Below are 21,386 nucleotides of genomic sequence, written 5' to 3' on the forward strand. Positions count from 1 at the left end.
AATACCACGAGAACGCTACCTACCCAATTGCATAGTGCCAACTTTAATGCTTGGTGGACGACGAGGAATAATGGTCTGTGGCTGTTTTTCATGGTTAGGGCTAGGCCCCATAGCTCCAGTGAAATGAAATAACGCTACAGCAAACAATGACATTCTAGACAATTCTGTGCTTCCAACTTTGTGGCAAAAGTTTGGAGAATGTCCCTGTGCACAAAGCGAGGTCCAAACAGAAGTCGTTTGTCGAGATCGGTGTAGAACTTGAGCCCTGACCTCAATCCCATCAAACACCTTCAGGATGATTGGAACGCAGACTATGAGCCAGGTCTAATCGCCCAAAATCAGCCTCATTAATTCTCATGGATGAACAGAAGCAATTTCCCGCAACAATGTTCCAACATCTAGTGGAAAGCCTACCCAGAAGAGTAGAGGCTGTTATAGCAGCAGAAGCACCAACTCCATAATAATGCCCATGACTTTGGAATGAGATGTTTGAAGAGCAGGTGTCCACATACTTTTGGTCATGTAGTGTAGCTGGGCAGAAATGCAATCCTCCAGTCACTGATTAAATCTGGTTAAGTCTCATGTGCCATAACTGTACATGTGCCCAGCAAACACAGCCAGAGTCTGAAATGAAGTCTCAAGATGTTCTGGAAAACATTTAAGTCATAGCAAGTCTGTGGGAAGGGATCAACATAGACATACACAAGCTGTAAGAAAAATCTTTCAGTCAGTGAGCTTTCAGGTCACAATGTTTCTATACAGAATGTTACTCTTCTGATAAAGGTTCGGATAAATCTTATTTTGTAATAGAGTCCTTGCTCATGGACGTCCTGACCAAAAACTACCCATCCTGATGATTGACTCCTTATTCATTCACACCACAATGAATATCATGAAACGTGATGCCATTTTGGTGTTGCTCGTAGGCAATGACCTTACCATTGTATTTCAGCTGCAGTTGGTACTTTATGAGGATGTTGTCAAGTTGTCACTAAGAAACACCAGGAATGTTGAGAAGAAACAGGTTGAACAAGCATCCTCTGTTTCCCTGCTTCAAAGGGAGGCCTCTCCAAATGTATGACGTCATGGCAGCAAATCAGTGTTATGTTTGACAATTTGGAAGAGTTATATTACAACTAGCAGGCAGATATAACTATATTCTCCCTGTGTCTGCTGGATATATGATAGTAAATAATGACAACTCTAGTAATGACCATTATTTCACATAAGTATTAAATGACTGACATTTTTGGACAAAAATCTGGTCATGATCGAGTGGTTTGGAATGCAAACAAATTGTGTAATCAAGACCTGTTGAATATATGGAATGTATTGATACATTATTCTTATGGGTGATGCACACTTCCTTCCCAATCCATAAATGGTCACCAGATTGAAAAAAGAATGTGCCATTTTTATAACATATGACCTTTATTTTGACGGAGTCGATAACATCAAATCAAATTTCATGAAAGAGAACTACAGCTATGACATACAGAGTATACAAAACATTAAGTACATCTGCTCTTCCCATGACATAGCCTGACCAGGTGAAATCTATGATCCCTTATTGATGTCACTTGATAAATCCATTTCAAAATCAGTGTAGATGAAGGGGAGGATACAGGTTAAAGGAATTTTAAGCCTTGAAACAATTGAGACATGGATTGTGTATTTGTGCCATTCAGAAGGTAAATGGGTAAGACATGTAAGTGCATTGGAACGATGTATGGTAGTAGGTGCCAGGCGCACTGGTTTGTATCAAGAAGTCTAACGCTGCTAGGTTTTTCACGCTAAAAAATGTCCTGTGTGTATCAAGAATGGGCCACCACCTAAAGGACATCAGTGAGTCAACATGGGCCAGCATCCATGTGGAATGCTTTCAACACCTTGTAGAGTCCATGCTCTGACGAATTGAGGTTGTTCTGAGGGCAAAATGTGGAAGTACAACTCAATATTAGGAAGGTGTTCCTCATATTTGGTATACTCAGTCGATAACACTTGTCCATATCTACTTGTATAAAAGTAATTTTCTCCCTAAGTCACTTACACTGTAGGCCTTTCCTCCAATGCAAGGCAGAGACACAGGCCATGACAAAGAGGCACAGGCAAAGAAAAACATTTCTACGATAGCAATAAAACAACAAGTATGATCAAACAAAGGCAATGTCAAGGTCATTTTGATTTGGGAGAGAAAATCCATGAGGAGAAGATGGTAGGATCTGTCTGTAGCCCCGGGGCCCGAGGCATGATGATGATAAGATAGCTGTACTGTGCGGGGGCTGCCTCCATGGTGTCTGTCCTGTGTGAGTGAGGCGATACTTTCATGGCCGAGTGCTTCCCTGGTGATGAACGTCCACACTTTCCTGTCCTGCTTCACATTCGTACATTTCTCATCTGCAGAGCTCTCACTGCGCCTGCGGGATTCCAGCTTTGAGGGGGGGGTTATGACTAATACATTCTAACAAGGCAAGGGTGGTTCTATGATCATAAGGCTTCATCTTTGTACAATTTATGGATGCATACACTTCCTGATTTCTATAGTTTCTGCAGAGAAGGTGTCTTTTTGATGACCTGCAGGGTTGAGCTAGCGTTCCTTAACTATAATTTATACCACAAACAGCACATATAAAATTACACTTAGTACATACAAGTGTATCACAGTCCTTTACAGTTAGTTGCATCTCTTCTTCCCTGTAAAAGCATGTAAAGTACTCTTGGTAAGGACCAGGGTGAGGGGTGCAGGTCTCCTCACAGTGTCCCTAGTAGCCATGTCTGCTCTGGGATAAGTTTACTGTAGGAGGTCCTTAGAGGTGTGTCTATAGTGAGACATTCATGCTGATTCGCTGCGCAGCTGGCCACTCTGGTCCTGCAGCTGCGTGATAAGCTGTTCCAGCTCTTTGACTTCATCAATCAGGTCGCCATGGATCTCCCCAGAAGCAACATCTGTGTGCAGTTGCTGAGGAAAATCCGTGTAAAGAAATTAAATTACTACATTTGGTTAAACGTTATCGCAAAAAACGTGAGGTTGGTGAAGTAGTTCAGGATTGACTTGATGTGAGCAGTCCGATACATCTGTATGATGTGGTGGGGTGCTGGCATCAAGACCGAGTGTACTGTACTGTACCTTGGCTTTAGTGGCCAGGCTTCTCAGGCTGAGACGAGTGGAGGACAACATCGGCAATGCCTCCTGGGGGTTACTCTTCTTTTTACTACAGCTGAGGGTCACTGTGAACCCAGAAATGTGAGAAATAGAGACAGAAAATACCTATTAGCACATACATATTTTTGATTAAAAGACAGAGACCCTTATGTCTAATAATATGAGTGACTGCTGGAAGGAGACAACCACCCATCATGGAAGGGTCCGCAGAGATGAGGGGTTTCTGGGTCGGTGTCCATGGACCTACCTGCCCTGGTGAGACACTGTGGCACCATGGACCTATGCATGACTAACAGGTCTCATATAGACACATGACTGTGGGTTATACTGCACGTGTGTGAGTCATTTCTCCCGGGACTGGTTAATGGGCGCTCCACCTCCCTCAGGGAGATTTCTGCAGTCAGTGACACTTCAGTGGGCCTCATCTCATTACGCTGGAGACACTTCCCCGCTCAAACCCGCCGTGAGTGTCCTGGCAGCTCGCAAATTAATAATAAGACGAGACCTTTTTCCCCAATGCCTGTTTAATCACTCCTGTGATTACTGTCCGAGATAAGATAATCAAAATGTCCTCTGGAACGCTTCCCAGTGAATCTGCATTCAACAGGATGAAACGCCATCCACACAAACACCATTCATGACCCCCACAATGTGATGACTAAAGCTCAGAAGAACCAGTGTTATCCTGTGCTGCTTTGAGAAACATACCTAAACAAAGCTATGTTCCTGAGACCAGTGATGATATTGATGGGCTATTTCCCCTGCATCGCAGTCTTTTGTCTTGGTGTTTACACGACACCTTTTATCTCGCTCTCGCACGAGGAAAGGAAAACAAGCGGCAGTCTCTTCTCCCCTCTATCTGCGCTACACCTTTTGCCTGTATGGTCCCATTCAGCCGCGACAGCACGAAAGGTCAAAACGGCGTGATTTATGGATGAAGACCTCTTCTGCTCTACCCTCCTCGTTCTCATCACTCTACTTTTTCTCATCCCTCTCTTCCGAGCTCTGTGGATGCAGTGTCCAGGCCCATCATAGAGGTTTCAAAGTTGAGTTGAGCGAGTGAGGCTGTAGTAGAAGGGCTTGCTTGGTGGGTTCTGATTAGAGGTCGACCGATTAATCGGAATGGCCGATTAATTAGGGCTGATTTCAAGTTTTCATAACAATTGGAAATCGGTATTTTTGGGCACCCATTTCCGATATTTTTATACCTTTATTTAACTAGTCAAGTCAGTTAAGAACACATTCTTATTTTCAATGACGGCCTAGGAACTGTGGGTTAACTGCCTTGTTCAGGGGCAGAATGACAGATTTTCACCGTGTCAGCTCAGGGGATCCAATCTTGCAACCGTACAGTTAACTAGTCCAACGCTCTAACCATTGCCTGCCTGTTACGCGAATGCAGTAGAAGCCAAGGTAAATTGCTAGCTAGCATTAAACTTATCTTATAAATCAATCATAATCACTAGTTATAACTACTAATCAAATTTAGACAATATTAAACAGGTGAAATTTGTGTCATTTCTCTTGCGTTCATTGCACGCAGAGTCAGGGTATATGCAACAGTTTGAGCTGCCTGGCTCATTGCAAACTAATTTGCCAGAATTTTACATAATTATGACATAACATTGAAGGTTGTGCAATGTAACAATAATATGTAGACTTAGGGATGCCACCCGTTAGATAAAATACCGAACGGTTCAGTATTTCACTGAAATAATAAACGTTTTGTTTTCGAAATGATAGTCTCCGGATTTGACCATATTAATGACCAGAGGCTCGTATGTGTGTTATGTTATAATTAAGTCTGATTTGATTGAGCAGTCTGACTGAGCAGCAGCAGGCCCGTAATCATTCATTCAAACAGCACATTTGTGCGTTTTGCCAGCAGCTCTTCGCAAGCACAGCGCTGTTTATGACTTCAAGCCTATCAGCCTAATGGCTGGTGTAACAGATGTGAATTGGCTAGCTATTTAGCTGGGTGTGTGCTAATACTGTTTCAAACATCACTCGCTTTTAGATTTGGAGTAGTTATTCCCCTTGCGCGGCAAGGGCCGCGGCTTTTGTGGAGCGATGGGTAACGATGTTTCGAGTGTGGCTGTTGTCGATGTGTTCCTGGTTCGAGCCCAGATAGGGGCGAGGAGAGGGACGGAAGCTATACTGTTACACTGGCAATACTATAGTGCCTATAAGAACATCCAATAGTCAAAAGTATATGAAATACAAATGGTATAGAGATAAATAGTCCTATAAATACTATATTAACTACAACCTAAAAGTCTCATGTTAAAAGGAACCACCAACTTTCATATGTTCTCATGTTCGGAGCAAGGAACTTAAACATTAGCTTTTTTACATGGCACATATTTTACATGGCACACATTTTACATGGCACATAATTGCATATTGGCACATTACTTTCTTCAACACTTTGTTTTTGCATTATTTAAACCAAATTGAACATGTTTCATTATTTATTTGAGGCATTATATTAAGTTAAAATAAGTGTTCATTCAGTATTGTTGTAATTGTCATTATTACAAATAAATAAATAAAAATCGTCCGATTAATCGGCATCTGCTTTTTTGGTCCTCCAATAATTGGTATTGAAAAATCATAATCGGTCGACCTCTAGTTCTGATCCATTAGTTAAGCCTGCCTCTCTTATAAATGATTAAGATCAACAGCTCTCTGGGTCTTTTCTGACAGGCTGAAGGAAAGGGGCAGCATGTGGGAGTGTTTTGGGATACCTACCACAGCCTGTGTGTGTGAGGAATTAAGTGTATGTAAGGCGTGTGTGCGCACGTGCGAGAAAAAAGGTGTGTGACCTGAGTGAAGATGAGCCCTAGCGACAACATCAACCCCTGAGATGTGTTGGGGAAGGCTGGGCTGAGTCCTTCCACATTGCTATTCCTACCGTGTTATCCTGACTCCCTCTTATGTTTAATTCAACACAGCATCCGGCTGTAATGAAAAACCTGGGGATTCTGGAGATTAACAACTTTAATGGAGTTCTCCTGTAGGACACTCTCCTTCCTTTGCCTGCTGTCTCCATCTCCACTCCATCCCCCAACCCCCTCCACACTAACACGCAAAGCAATTGTTTGGATCGGAATTGTGTCTCGCAGAGGGCAGTGGGGTAAGCGGCTTGTTTGTCTTTTTTACTCTTCTCTTGTCTGCAATCCATCAGGTCTGCTCCCTACGCGGCCTGACACAAAGGCCTGTAGGAGACGTGACATTAAGCGTGATGGAGTGTTCGAAAGTCTCTGCCATTAAGCGGCGGCTCACGTGTGGCTCGGGTGTGTCGAAGAAACGTGTGAGTGTGTGACAGGGCCTAAAATTAACACCCACCAAATGTGGGTAGATTTTGGTATTGTCGGGTAAGAATGTCTAATTCACCAGCCACGTTGCAGGTGGTTCACTCAACGCTCAACATTGCGAGCATTTCATAAAAATAGTCAAGTATGGAGTGCTAGTTGTGATTTTATAGCAAAAATAAATGCTGCAATAGCTGTTTTCAAAGTATTTCTGCCGTTTTGTTTCATATCTGGTAATGCTCAAAGCAAATCGGAATCCTAACGCCATAGCTATCCCACCTCGCGCAACAACACTGCCTGTCTAGGGGGCTGTGAGCACTGAGTAATGTGCTGAAAGATTTGTTTTTAAAAGCAATGCGCTCAGGCATTGGTCTAATTTACTCTAAAGTCTATTTAAAACATTTGTTTTGGTAACTACATGATTTGATATGTGTTATTTCATAGTTGTGATGACTTCACTATTATTCTACAAAGTCAGAAAGAGTCAAAATAAAAACCCTTCAATGAGTAGGTTTGACTGGTACTGGACCTGCCACAGTATGTGGGATAAGGTCTATGCGCGTAGGGGCAGGGAGTACGTCACTCACCGTTGGCAAGATCTATGGCTCTCCTTATCACCTCCTTGAAGGTCCCAGTGTCTTTCTCCCAGCCGCTGACCTGCACCTCACAGCGATGGGCCTTGGACAGGAACTGCAAAGCCTGACACACACAAATACACACACACACAAGAAAATCCATGAAAAACAATTATCCCCCCCAACATACAGAATGTTGTGGGCTACCATTTTTAATTAACTATCAACTTCCCATGAAGCCATAAACCCTCGCCAACCTGTTGGCCACACCAATCCATTTGAGTTGTAATGAACACACTAAGTAAACACTTTGAATGAATGGAAAATGAACAGAAATCATCGCTGTGGCGTGACTGGCCTATGAGAGGCAGTGGAAAGACAAATGACATAACAGGACTGTCCTCACAAGTCACGCTTAGGACACGATTAAGGAACCGTTTTATCAACAGCTCACTGCGTATGACAAGAATACACAGAGCCATCTATCACTGTGTGGCCACGTGCAATTTGCTCACCATTAGTTACCATCGCCTATGAGTTATCAATGAGCCTATAAATAGCTTTTAACAGGCTCCAAGTCCATTACAATAATGACTTTTTCACCTCCCCCCGAGCTCACAAAGTATATTTCAAGTGTGGCGTTTGCACAGTCAAATGTCACGGGAATGTTAGAGGGCCTTACTTTCTCGTTGTCCTCAGGCCTGGTGCTGTGGCCGTCTCCGTAGAGCAGGGCGTAGTGACGCCAGATCTCAGCGTCAGTGCTGTGGCGGGACGTGACGCGCCCCAGGAGCTCCTGGACCTTGGCCCGCAGAGACGACGCCTGGTCGCCATGGTTATCTGTCATGTCCTCCACCACCGCTCGCACCAGGATCTCTAGAATCTGGAACACAGGAGAGTGACAACGTGAACGGACCGCTCCTCTGGTTTGAAGTGGGAGGAGTCGGAAAGAGTGGAGCGACTGCTCGTTTAAAGCGGGTGGTTGTGGTTTGGTGTGTGAACCTGACCACACTGGCTTAAATTACATATGTCCTCTCTCAACATAAACCATTTGGGTTGCCTCAATGTTGCGTGGTTGTGTCATCCTCCGTTTCTAGTTTGGTGATTGCCGTCTGAGCAGGAGGCTATTTCACACCGACGCTTTTCGCACTTGGTTTCAATTTCACCTCGCACCCAACTGAATGGGTGGCATTTGCTCCCTGCTCAAATCCAATATGCTTGGCATTGAGAGTGGAATATAGAGTGGAATAAAACTGCCAAGAATTCATGGGACTTGTTTTCTATTGTAACAAAAAATGGAAATGTATGCACAGTCACGATCATCACGCAGTACAATTAAAAGCGCTTCAATAAATAGCCAAGGGCAGAGCAACGCTGGATTTCAAAACATGACCTCACCCTCTTTGTTCACATTAATTAAATTGCTTTCCCATATGAATAATAAAACGGTATCATAAGCACGCTGAAAACAAATAATCAAGTTACAACGCAATACACACCACTCACTCACACACAGGCATGTCATAGTCATAGCTATATATACTAACATGTTACATAAGCAAAAAGCGGGAGAGACCGAGGATGATATCAATGAGAAAAATCTCAAAAGGTATGTCCATGTGCTCCACTAAAAGCCAGGAAGTGCAGCAGCGTTCACGGGCCTTATCCCGTCTGTCCAGGGGAATGTTATTTGTGAAGCCCTCATGCACCGCTCCGAATACCAACACTGAGCAAGCTGAGTAAAGGCAGGGGAAAGGAGACCGAGACAGATGAATGGTGAAAGGTGTGAGCTAAGGGTCGGAGATGTCTCCCCTGGGTTTGTGTAGTCTGTGGGGAGTGTGTGTGTGTATCTCCCCATGGCAGTGTGTGCGTGCGTGTATGTGTGGTCTCGATTGGAGGGGTGTGTGTGGGTAGTCGGAGGGGGTAAACTGCAAAATCTGTGCATCTCCTCATGCGTCTGTGTGCAAGTGTGAGTCTCCCCATGCTAGTCTTTGAGTTGGTGTGTATGTCTACCATGCGCGTGCCAGGGTGGGGGGCCTGGTTTCCCAGAAGTTAGCTAAGCCAGCTCCCTTTGAAGTCGTGGCACAAGCAGAAAGCCTGTTAGTGAACAGTTTGAAACCCAGGTGTTCGCTGAGCCAAGCTTTTTACTTTATCCCACGTTTGATTGTTCACAGTAAAAATGTAGCCAAAGGTGAATGAGACCTCTAGCCTACTGCACATATCCATACAACCACTTATAGGGAGGGATTACACATTCACTGAATCACCAGAAGAGCCCATGCATTTCTTGAAGGATGATTGTGTGTTTGAAAATCACTTCCAAATTGCATGTCTAAAGAGGCTGTTTAAAGACTCCATCCCAGAGTCTTGACACAGAGTTACCAAATGACCCAGCTCTTAGTAACTTCAGCTGCAGGCGGGCTGGCACACTGCCTCTGCTCGACTAGATTATTGTTTAGTCTCCAGTTGACTGTGGCGTGCCCCGCCGGTGGAGGAAGAAGAGAATCTGTGAGGAAGCAGATCTGAAAGCTGTAAGTGGAGTGAACTTCAACAGGCATGGGGGAGAGGAAAGGCCCCCTTTACAATAAATCTGGTCCAAACCAGACAATCAAACACCTTATTATAACCAGGCTTCACAGACAACTGTTCTGTATCTATACCTGGGGCTAAACCTTCCAGATGGCTTTCCAACTGAATAATGGCATAGCCAAGCTCCTAGCAATCATGCAATGTTCTTGAATGACTAAAGGCCATTAAAAGTACAATCAAGTAAAATGGTTTGATAATTCATTTGAAGAAAGTTATCTGTGTAGCACTCTCTGTGTAACAGAAGATCATAAATGAGATCTGTTGAAAGGAGAGCACTTCCATAAGGGCTGTTCCAGAATGTGTGTGGTCTACTGCAGGACAGTAGGTAAGGCGAGGCGGTCGTCTCAGCCCTTAAAACAACAGCCGTCTCTAGGGAATCCGGGAGTGTCTCTCCCTTCTGCTTCTTTCACTATATCGCTCTTTCTACCTCACCCTTTTTTACAGTCCCCCAAGTGCAGTTCCACGGGAGTTATGATTTAAATTAGTTTCCCCTCTCACCATTTGCATGTAACAAACTACTTGTCTATAGATGCTCTTTAGTGTGCCCCTGGGTTTTACAGTTTATGTGTACCACTCAACGTTCTCAGGTGCTGGAACAAATACCATACCATACCGGTGCAGCAAGTATCTTGCTATACACACACTCCTCTCCGGACCCTCAGATAAGATGCCGGTCGGTGTTTGGTCCAAAGAAGGATACTCTGTCTTCATACCGGACAAAACATTTCATAATAATAATCTGTGTGTACGTGAGATGGGGGTTGTGTGTGTACGTGAGATGGGGGTTGTGTGTGTACGTGAGATGGGGGTTGTGTGTGTACGTGAGATGGGGGTTGTGTGTACGTGAGATGGGGGTTGTGTGTACGTGAGATGGGGGTTGTGTGTACGTGAGATGGGGGTTGTGTGTACGTGAGATGGGGGTTGTGTGTACGTGAGATGGGGGTTGTGTGTACGTGAGATGGGGGTTGTGTGTACGTGAGATGGGGGTTGTGTGTACGTGAGATGGGGGTTGTGTGTACGTGAGATGGGGGTTGTGTGTACGTGAGATGGGGGTTGTGTGGGTAATAGCAGAGGCCCTCTGCCTACTGGCTCTGAGAAGGGGTTGGTCCGACCTATCAGTTATCTGTTCTACTGGTACAGTAGCTGGAGGAAGTCTGTGGGAAATCAGAGGAGAGGAGGTGCTGGGTAAATGAGTGTTAATGTTGATTGATAGCGCTCTTCTGCCACTGGGGCACCTCAGCGTCTGAAGGTAATTTCAGCCTAGAAGGTCTCAGACAAGATTCATCAGATCGGACTGTCGACGATGAAAATGTGTATCAAATTAAATCCCTAAATGGGACTTTTTGATTCAAGTTAAAGGGGAAATTGAACAGATCACTCTCCCAGATTCCTGCTGTATCCGGTTATAGTGTGAAATGAAGAGGAAAAGTAATATCCTCCCACGGAGAGAGAGCAGGATGGAAAACGGAGTAAAGGTTTGATGTAAGCCGAGTAACGAGAGATTTGATCCATTTTCTTCTCTTCTTTTTACGGGGGAAATAATAATTTTCTGTCTCAAAGGAATGTGAGAGTGTGTGTGTCCATCATAACCCACAATTCATCACTAGGATCCACTGGATACGGAGAATATGGAGGGGCATGTGACAGAGGTCCTCATAAATCACTAATTCCACTCTAGTTGCTTCTCAACATTCCATAGAAGAGGAATGCATCCTGGCCCATCAGGAGTACAGTTGTAAAGTACTCTCCCCTCAGCCATGCAGTACTGTATAAACTAAAAACAGTCTCAGAAAACAAACAATATGCAATGAAAGAGAGGGAGAAGAAAGGAAGGTAAGTTGATGACAAAACAAGCACTTACAGGAATAGATTTGATGAAGTATGATGTTAACTGTCGCCTTGTCACACAATTCAAAATACAATTCAAAGACGCGAGTCAGGCATGCCAAATAATTGCAAATACTCTCTTCAAATACAAGCGCTTTTAAGTGAAACAGTGCTACATCAAGGATACATTTGGTAGAGGAGGGATGGGGAGGGGGCAGGTAGAAGAAACGGATGGGGACTTCAATGTCAGCAACTAAAATAGTGCCACCAAACTACGCACATTGTGTGAGTGGGGACAGGCGGACGACCACATTAAGGACTCATAAACCCAATCTTTTAATTTGATGCTCAAAGGCCAAATAAAATGGAGCCTGAGGAACTGACCAATCCTTCCCACAACACAGAGTAAAGTGCAGAAGGAGAAAAAGAGAGAAGACTGTTGGGGAACAGAGTTAAAGAATGTGAATCCACATCCCAATTACGGGGACATATATTTTACAGCAGCGGGTGGCTGGTTGCGACCTTTTCAACTTCTGAGTTTACATCTCCAATCCTAAATGATGAGGCGCTAGCATCTTGCCAAGCTAAAAATGAATCCATTGAGAGAGAGAGAAGAGCAAAAAAAGACGGAGGGAAGGAAAACACATTTTGATCAAACCCCCACTGACTTTTCCAAGCTAATTAGAAAAGGCAATGAAACATATCCAACCAGGGCTGTGCATGTTAAGTGGCGCCACAGTGGTGGCGCGGGACGAGGCGAGGGCTGGGGATTATGACCGGACTCCCAGGAGCACCCAACCTCCAGACACCTAAAGCTCTGTTATTTAGAGCTTTTACACCCGTGCTGGAACATCTTCTTCAAAGTTAATTGCTCTGTATGTATTCCGGGGCTCAGGACTTATACAGTATATTGCCGTTTTGCTCAGTAGCTATGTTTGGACTCGTTTATTCAAAGTCGACAGTTAATTTTCTATTTAGTAAGCGTTGGTGGGTTTCCAATTAGCCAGCGATGATTCACAGATTTTTCATGTAGATTTTTTCTAATGAAACCAAATGAAAGTGCTTGATAAGCCTAGCAGGCAGTGTATAACTATTGCCGTGGATATATTGCAGGGACATCTTCAGAGAATGTCAGTAGGGTCCTCAAAGGTCTGTGGATCCCACTGCAATAGACACCTGACATTCCATTAGAAATCGTGATAAGAGCCGCAGCAAAATGATAGACTGGTGGTCAAGTGGTGTGTTGTCATAGAGGCCCAGAATGTTCAGGTCTCCTTTAGGCGAGCTCTCTGACCCAAGTGGTTTCAGTATTAAAGAGGTGGTAGCAGGTGGCGGTGGCAGAGGGCTCTGCTCAAACAGTCTGCAACCTCTTGTATATATTCTTCATTCCCAAGGGGGTCACCCTCTGGAAGGCCCTGGGTTCTGTGATGGAGCTAAGAGAGGGCGAGTGTGGAGTGGACCCTTCTGTGCCCTGGAACATGTGGAGCCTGAATCTCACACGGCTGAGAAAGCCTCACCCAGGCTCCTCTCCTTACGGGAGACGTGGGTGCTGTTAACGACTGGTTGTTAGTGGGGCAGCGCCGTGGAACGAGCAGATGAGAGGCGTATGGTGCCATTAAAGGCACGCTCCTGGTGGCATATGGAGCCGGGCGTATTCAAATCCTTGGGTGCTTTACACGTACTGCTCCTAGATGTGAACAAGCTATGACATGGGACTTATCTGTGACAGGAACCAGTGTGGGTGGAAAGGTAGCTGGGTTACTGTAGCACAGCATGTTTCCATTTTAGAAATAATCCTGTAAACAAGGGAAAAGCTGTTCTTTTCTAAACCAAGTAGGATGAAGTGTCCCCTTGACACTAACCTAAGGTCAGTTTAGCATTTTCCCCTAAATGGCAACGGTTCTGATTTTAGGATATGGTAAATTTATCCTAGATCAGTGCCTGTGGGCACTATCTTTACCTGCACATCCTTGAATTTGTCCCTCAGGTCCATAAGGCGATGGTAGGCCTTGATGGCCTCTGCGAACTCTCCCACATCGGTGCAAACGGCAATGAAGTTCTCCCAGATCTGCCAGTGTTCGTAGTTACACTTCAGAGCCTCCTGCAGGGTGCGGAAAGCCTTTGTCCTGACAGACAGTGGGACAGACAGGTGCTGGAATTAGTGGTGCCATGGAAAGTACTTTTACATGGCTGGTACTCACCATTTCCTCAGGGGCAGCTTACAACGTCTTACGGGATGAGAACTAAATTGAGATGCACACAAACATGCATGACCGTCAATGTGCAAATTTGAGTTACATAAGTCAGGATTTGGTCCTGCCAGTCATTTCTACAGTTCAGTAATGAGTCACTATTTCAGGTGAGGTGCCTGTATCTCTGTAACTCAGCAGCTGTCCAGAGGTGGACCATAGCCAAGCCTGACTGACATGGCTGCCTGCCTGCCCCCTGTGTCTGACATCTCAGTGAGACGCAGGCTACATAAGTTAGCAGTTCACCGTGACAACCGCCCTGATACTCTCTCTCTGATCCACCGGCACTCACACACCACAGGCTACAGGCTCTTTAACAGAGCCACTTCAGCTGATTTAGCAGCGGCGCTAACCAGGTAGAAGTCTCCCCGCTTTTTAATTTCAGGCCTGAAAGCACAGGGCTGATTTGATCAGGGGCTGAGGGGGAAGGTTTCCCCATAAAGAAACCGTGGAGCTTCCTAGTTCCCTGACAGAGTTCTGCCAGGAAGAGATTGTGGTTTTCAGGGGAAATAAGAGAACCTGCCCATCTTGCAGTGGTGGGAATGTCCTAATTGAGTTGAGCCTAACAAATCTGTCTGATGCCAGCCTCATGGTCAGCTGGGGTTCACCTAGGTCCTGTGGTAAAATGAGGATGGTGCTGAGATGTTATCTTTCCCATCACGACTGCCTAGTGAGTTTTTAAAGTAATTGAAAAGCATTGAGGTCCGTTACGTGACCCAACCAATGACTAGAGGAGTTGGAGTGGGGTGAAAAAAAAGCATTGTAACATCAATCTGTTTCATTGGCGTGTAAATCAGTGCTACTCTTTGATACCTCTCTCCAGCCAAAAATCAATACTGTCAGGCTGAATGGATGCCTCCTGGCTGGCAGTGCGAGTCCCTCTCTCTGTGAGAGTGACAGGTCCTGGATCGGTAGGGGAAGTGGCTGGAGAACCTCAGGGATATCAGGGCTGAGAGAACATTAAGGTCTGATTCCTAGGTCTTTGTTGTGGTCCTACTCTATGTGTCAGCCGGCACAGGGGTGGTGGGTGGATGGATGGGCGGGTGAGTGAGAAACACGGGCCTTCAAGGCCCCGCTGAGCCTCCAAAACCAGTTGGCTCAATAAAATAATGCCTCACCCTAAAGCTAATCTCAGTCCAGTCAATTGTGTGTGAGCTGTGGAGAGAAGGCTCTCGACTGAGGGACCCTAAATTCAAAACAAGGAGACATTCAAACATTGAGCCTGTCAACTGAAATACTTATGACTGAACTGTATATCTTCCAGAGTCCTAACTCTGTTCAATCATTGACAGGTTAATGGTCCAGATGGAGGGACTATACAGTACTCACTTCTGTCTCAAGCGGATGTAGGCCGTGGAGAGGTTGTTCCACGCCTCTGCGTTCTGAAGGAGGAAAAATGAAGATGTACAGCTCACACATAAGTAAGCACAGGGTTGTTAAGAAGCTGTGGCAGAAGACTGACTCCCCCCGAGCCTAAATATGTTCTGCTGAGTGCTACATGAGCACATACCCGCTCAATGCAGTAGGCACACGGGTGCCGTATGGGTCATTAAGTTGAATTGGAAAGACGGCTGGAGGACAAGAGTGTTATAGCTCGGGTTATGGGAAGGGAGTGTTTTCCGTTTGTCAAAGTGTGTTTGTGTGTGTGGGTGTGTGTTTGTGTGGGAATGTGTGTATTTGTGAGAGTAATGGAAAAAGAGAAGGGGGGGTAGAGGGAGTGACAAAACGAGAGATGAATGGTATTGTGATGGTCCCACTGTACATTCATGTGATTGACTCTGCCCTCCTATGCGATGATGCCCGACACTGTAAGGTGGTGTCGTAATGCACTTACATCTGGCTCCAGTCCCACACACCTCTGGAAGGCCTTGGCAGCACCCTCATAGCCCTCCAGGGCAAAGTAGGCACAGCCCAGGGAGAACCACACCCCAAGCTGTAGAAACAAGACAAACATGAGCAGTGAGTTCAGGAATACTAAACTGTGAAATGTTGAGTGGAATATCATTTATAGTCTTATCTATTCATGGTGAGAATTCTATATTATCTCAGTGCTAACTCACCCCCTTGATCCACGGTATAAACTAACAATGTGCTGAGCCTGCTACACTTTCTCAGTCCTGCTTTCAAACCATCCCTGCCACGCTGACTGGCAGGTGTCACACTGGACACACGTGGGGGAAAAAAGAAACGCAAATGCCATGTTGGCTAATGTTGCAGCCCTCCTGTGCCTGTGTTTGATTTGGAGGAAAGCCCACCTGTCAGGCAGGCTGCGGGAGGCCCCGCTCTGTGACTGACAGGCAGGCCCCGTCCGTCTGTTAAAATCAGCTGTAGCATCAGTCCCCCGGATTTTCTCCCTCTTCCCCCCTCCATTTCCCTTTCTCCCCCCACTTTCTTGTGTCTTTCCCCTCTCACCACAGCACACTACAACATCTCATGGCTCATATCAGAGGGAGGTGGGAAACGGAGGAATATACCCCTCTATTCTGTTTATCTTCATTCCCCAAAGATGTAGCTGCTGGAGCGATCGTTTACAGGAGCCCTCATATCTCCTTGACAATACTTCAACAACTCCTTGAAAAATGGAGGGTGAAGGTCATTATGGCAGAACAAGCTAAATTAAAACATCCTATTGCTGGCTGACCTGCTGAATTAAATATGGACAAAGGGCAGAAAAGGGAATGAAAACAGGAAATCATTCCCCTGGGCGAAACTGACTCGTTATTTCTCCTCTTCACCCTCATATCTCCCTCTCCACTCTGCTTTCCAGAGGAGTGGTTATAGGGTGAGTTGGCTGCCCTCTGTGTGCTGGGAGCCAACAGGACAGGTCCCAGACACAACTGCCCCAACACTACTTCCTTGGGGAAATGGGAAAGTGTGTGTGGGTGGGTGAATGGGGGAAAAGGCACAGATTAATTCCAGCTCTACTGTGCTTGGTGCTAACCTACTACACCTTGAAGTTAATAAATTATTTAATCTATTCATAAAAAATAAAAAATGAGTCATATTAGTTGGTCAGGTAGTTAAGTTTTACCCTGAGTTCTACCTGCTAGCCCTTAATTTTTCAATATCCTACCCAAAGCTAGCCATTTCAGGGGTTAGTTGACCTGCATGGTGTTGATGCGGAGTGACTTCTCGAAGCACTCCACACACTGCTGGAAGTCCTTGGCCCGGAGGTGCAGCAGGGCCTTGGAGCGCATGGCGCGGGCGCTGCGATGGTTCGACAGCTCCCAGGCCTGGTCGTAGTACTGCTGGTCCCGCAGCACGTCCCCCAGCAGGCAGTACAGACTGGGGGTCTCCTTTTTCTCCAACTCCCTACGCAGGATCTCCTCTGCCTGGGGGAGGGAGAAAAACAGGGGGGAGGGAGAGGGAAGCACAAAAATACAGGAAGAATTGGTAATGAGGGGAAGAAAGGGGATGAGAAAAGAGGGCAACAGAGGTGGTGGTGGGTAGTCAAAATGTCTTGGTTCCTAACAACCCTCAGAGCCAAGACACTTAAAATATTCCCTGCTAACAATAATCAGGCTTTGATTTGGTCTGGGACTGCCACAATCCATTCACTGGGGAAGGAAGCTCAATCAAGATGTTGAAACTGGGGGTACTTCTACTGTAGCCTCAACTACATGATGTTCTCCAGCATGGCCTCCTTCTACACAGTTGTGTGTAGAATAATGATGAGGTTGTGAAGTGCCTGTGGTTTAACAGTAATGCTCATTGCTCGCTGCTCCCCAGCGGAGACCAGGGTTCAATCCCCATGGCCAGGCACATACTGCTCCCCAATGGAGACCAGGGGTCAATCCCAATGGTCACACTTCCTACTGTTGCCCCACTTGCCAGTCTCCCCCTCAGCTGCCAGCTGACTAATAAATACAATGTAAAAACGGATTTATTTGAAAAATAATGATCAGGTTTCCCCTCACTTTAAGATGCTGCTTTGTTCATGTGCCAATCTACCCACAGTCTGAGTGTTTTTGGGCACAAGGGTTTCTGGGTTTTCATTGGTTTCTTTTACTGGATCCCATTTTGAAGGCTGAATCTGGGCCAAGTCCACTGGCACACACTGGGCCCCCATGGAGCAGCTTGTAACCATAGCCATCTCTACCACACCACTCATCAGACCACAAGACCCTGAACTCAACTCCAACACATGGAATTACAATGTAAAAACAATACGGCTGGCAAAGGAATATTTGTTCGAACAAAACGTGTTTTTCGTATCAGCTTGAATAGTAGAAGCATGGACCTCTGCAATATCGCAAATAACAGATTGGGTTGAGAATAGGAGAATGGTACCACAGAACAGTGAGGAGAGTTCAGCAACTATCAATGACAGAAAATTACAGGAGACCGACATACAGTACCAGTCAAAAGCTTGGACACGTACTCATTCAAGACTTTCTTTATTTTACCATTTTCTACATCAGGGGTGTCAAAGTCAAATGGACGGAGGGCCAAATAAAAAATTTAGCTACAAGCCGAGGGCCGGACTGTTCGAATGTTCATTGAAAATTTTTTAAATGACGCATATAGTCTAGTGAACCTAATTGAACCTACTGAAAACCTAACAAATATATTCCAATATGATCAGATAAATAAAGCAATATTTTCTTATGGCTCTGTCAGTAATCTTTAATTTTCAACAGACACAAAAGACAAATTTCCTTTATATAAAAATCCCCATAACATGAACATTAAATGAAAGAAACCGGTATTCAAGGCACCATCAGTAGCCTATATTTTCTATTTTAGCAAAAGTGGGCTAAATTTACTTCAAAGAAAAAAACAATAATAGCAATTTTCTATCATCCACTCAACTTGGTTTTAAATGCCTTCACTGTACTGTACATATCAGAGATGACACGATCCCGACCCTGCAGCTGCAAGTTCATTGCATTCAGATGACTCGTAATGTCACACAGAAAAGCCATTTCACACAGAAACATTTCGTCTCGGAGTTGTGTTGTGTCTTTCCCTTTGCTGTCCAAGAACAGACAAATCTCCTCACGAAGCTCGAAACATCTTTGAAGCACCTTTCCCTGGCTTAGCCATCGCACCTCTGTGTGATAAGGCAAATCACCATGCTCCGTTTCTAACTCCGTCAGAAATGCCTTGAACTGGCGGTGATTCAAACCTTTGGCTCTGATAAAGTTAACTGTGCGCGTGATGATGCTCATTACATGCTCCATTTTCAAGGCTTTACCGCACAACGCTTCCTGGTGTATGATACAATGATAAGCTGTCAGCTCACCTGTCGCGTTTTCCTCTTGAATCTTTTCCCGTATCTTCTCCGCCAGTCCGCTCCTGTGTCCACACATCGCAGGTGCTCCGTCGGTTGTCAAACCCACGAGTTTTTCCCAAGGCAGCTCCATCTCATTTACACATCTTGACACCTCTTCATACAAATCATGCCCCGTAGTTGTGCCATGCATAGGACGTAAAGCCAAAAACTCCTCTGTCACGCTTAGGCTGGAGTCCACTCCGCGGATGAAAATTGACAACTGGGCAATGTCAGAAATGTCGGTGCTCTCATCCACAGCCAAGGAATATGCAATGAAATCTTTTCCCTTTTTCACAAGCTGCTCTTTTAGATTGATGGACAACTGGTCTACTCTCTCGGCAATGGTGTTTCTGCTCAGACTCACATTTAAAAAGAGTTGCCTTTTTTCTGGGCAAACTTCGTCACAAACTTTAATCATGCAGTTTTTGATGAAATCCCCTCCGTAAATGGCCGGGCTGATTTAGCGATCTCTTCTGCCAAAATAAAACTGGCCTTGACAGCAGCCTGGCCTTGTGATTTGGCTTTTTTGAACAGAGCCTGTCGAGATTTGAGGCCTCGTTTTAATTCCTCTGCCTTTTGTAGCCTTTGTTCCATGTCCATATTCTTGTTTTTGTCCGCGTGTTTCGTTTCATAATGTCGTCTCAGATTATACTCTTTCAGTACCGCCACACTTTCTCCACACAGAAGACACACAGGTTTTCCAGCTACCTCCGTGAACAAATACTCCGACTCCCACCTTGTTTGAAACCCCCGGTTCTCAGTGTCCACCTTCCGTTTTGCTATTTTTGATGGGTATCTGAAAGTTAATTTTACTGTGATGCTGACAACTGCTGTGCCAATAAATATTGAAATGAAGCAGCCTACTGCTCGGTGCGTCACCGTTGCATTGTGGGAAATGTAGTATTGGTGCGTGTAAAAGATCTGCGGGCTGCCGGCTTGCTGCGGTCTGCGGGCCGGTTCTAATAACAAATCAAGATCATCCCAGGGGCCGTAAAAAACCTTCTCGCAGGCCGGATGTGGCCCGCGGGCCTTGACTCTGACATATGTGTTCTACATTGTAGAATAATAGTGAAGACATCACAACTATGAAATAACACATATGGAATCATGAAGTAACCAAAAAGTGTAAAAAAATAAATAAATCTAAATATATTATTTATTTGAGATTCTTCTAAGTACCCACCCTTTGCCTTGATGACTGCCAAGAGTGTGCAAAGCTCTCTCTCAACCAGCTTCACCTGGAATGCTTTTCCAACAGTCTTGAAGGAGTTCCCACATATGTTGAGCACTTGTTGGATGCTTTTCCTTCACTCTGCAGTCCAACTCTTCCCAAACCATCTCAATTGGGTTAAGGTCGGGGGATTGTGGAGGCCAGGTCACCTGATGCAGCACTCCATCACTCTCCTTCTTGGTCAAATAGCCCTAACACAGCCTGGAGGTGTGCTGGGTCATTGTCCTGTTGAAAATCAAATGATAGTCCACTAAGCGCAAACCAGATGGGATGGCGTATCACTGCAGAATGCTGTGGTAGCCATGCTGGTTATGTGTGCCTTGAATTTGAAATAAATCACAGACACTGTCACCAGCAAAGCCCCCCCCCCACACCATCATACCACCTTCTCCATGCTTCATGGTGGGAACCACATATGCGGAGATCATCCGTTCACCTACTAAGAGTCTCACAAAGACACAGCGTTTGGAACCAAAAATCTCACATTTGGACTCATCAGAACAAAACAGATTTCCACTGGTCTAATGTCCATTGCTTGTGTTTCTTGGCCCAAGCTAATCTTCTTATTTGTGTCCTTTAGTAGTGATTTCTTTGCAGCAATTTGACTATGCAGGTCTAATTCACACAGTCTCCTCTGAACAGTTGATGTTGAGATGTTACTTGAATTCTGTGAAGCATTTATTTGGGCTGCAATTTCTAAGGTTGGTACCGTAATTGCTGGACTAAAAGCCGCTACTTTATTCCCACACTTTGAACCTCGCGGTTTATACAATGGCGCGGCTAATTTATGGATTTTTCCCGCTTTCACAAGATGCCGCCGAAACTCTGAGCACAGTCACATAATGTGACGTAAAATCGAGCGCGCTCAAACTTCACATCATTCTGATTACGGTAGTAATTTTGTCACCCTCATCATGGCAAAGACACGGAGAAATGCATATGATGCAGCTTTCAAGTTGAAGGCGATCGATCTGGCTGTTGGAAAAGGAAAGAGAGCTGCTGCACGGGAGCTTGGCCTTAATGAGTCGATGATAAGATGTTGGAAACAGCAGCGTGAGGAACTGACTCAGTGCAAAAAGACAACAAAGGCTTTCAGAGGGAAGAAAAGCAGATGGCCCAAAGTATTTGCAGCCACTCAACATCAGTGTAAATCGTGCATTTAAGGT

General features: G+C 45.2%; 1 protein-coding gene across 2 annotated transcripts in view; it reads right to left on the minus strand.

The window, feature by feature from the left end:
* Positions 1-1,418: 1,418 nt before the first annotated feature.
* The window catches only part of ttc27 (tetratricopeptide repeat domain 27), a 131,473-nt gene continuing 111,505 nt past the window's right edge, over positions 1,419-21,386 (minus strand). For both annotated transcript variants that reach the window (XM_046358712.1, XM_046358711.1), the window contains 8 exons: positions 16,819-17,046; positions 15,549-15,647; positions 15,044-15,096; positions 13,426-13,591; positions 7,735-7,932; positions 7,065-7,176; positions 3,128-3,228; positions 1,419-2,959 (listed from right to left, as the gene is read on the minus strand). In XM_046358712.1, coding sequence (XP_046214668.1) covers positions 2,834-2,959; positions 3,128-3,228; positions 7,065-7,176; positions 7,735-7,932; positions 13,426-13,591; positions 15,044-15,096; positions 15,549-15,647; positions 16,819-17,046 — 1,083 coding nt within the window. In that variant the 3' untranslated portion in view covers positions 1,419-2,833. The remainder of the gene's footprint in view (positions 2,960-3,127; positions 3,229-7,064; positions 7,177-7,734; positions 7,933-13,425; positions 13,592-15,043; positions 15,097-15,548; positions 15,648-16,818; positions 17,047-21,386) is intronic.

The sequence above is a fragment of the Oncorhynchus gorbuscha genome, linkage group LG08, assembly GCF_021184085.1.
Source record: "Oncorhynchus gorbuscha isolate QuinsamMale2020 ecotype Even-year linkage group LG08, OgorEven_v1.0, whole genome shotgun sequence".
NCBI lineage: Eukaryota > Metazoa > Chordata > Actinopteri > Salmoniformes > Salmonidae > Oncorhynchus > Oncorhynchus gorbuscha.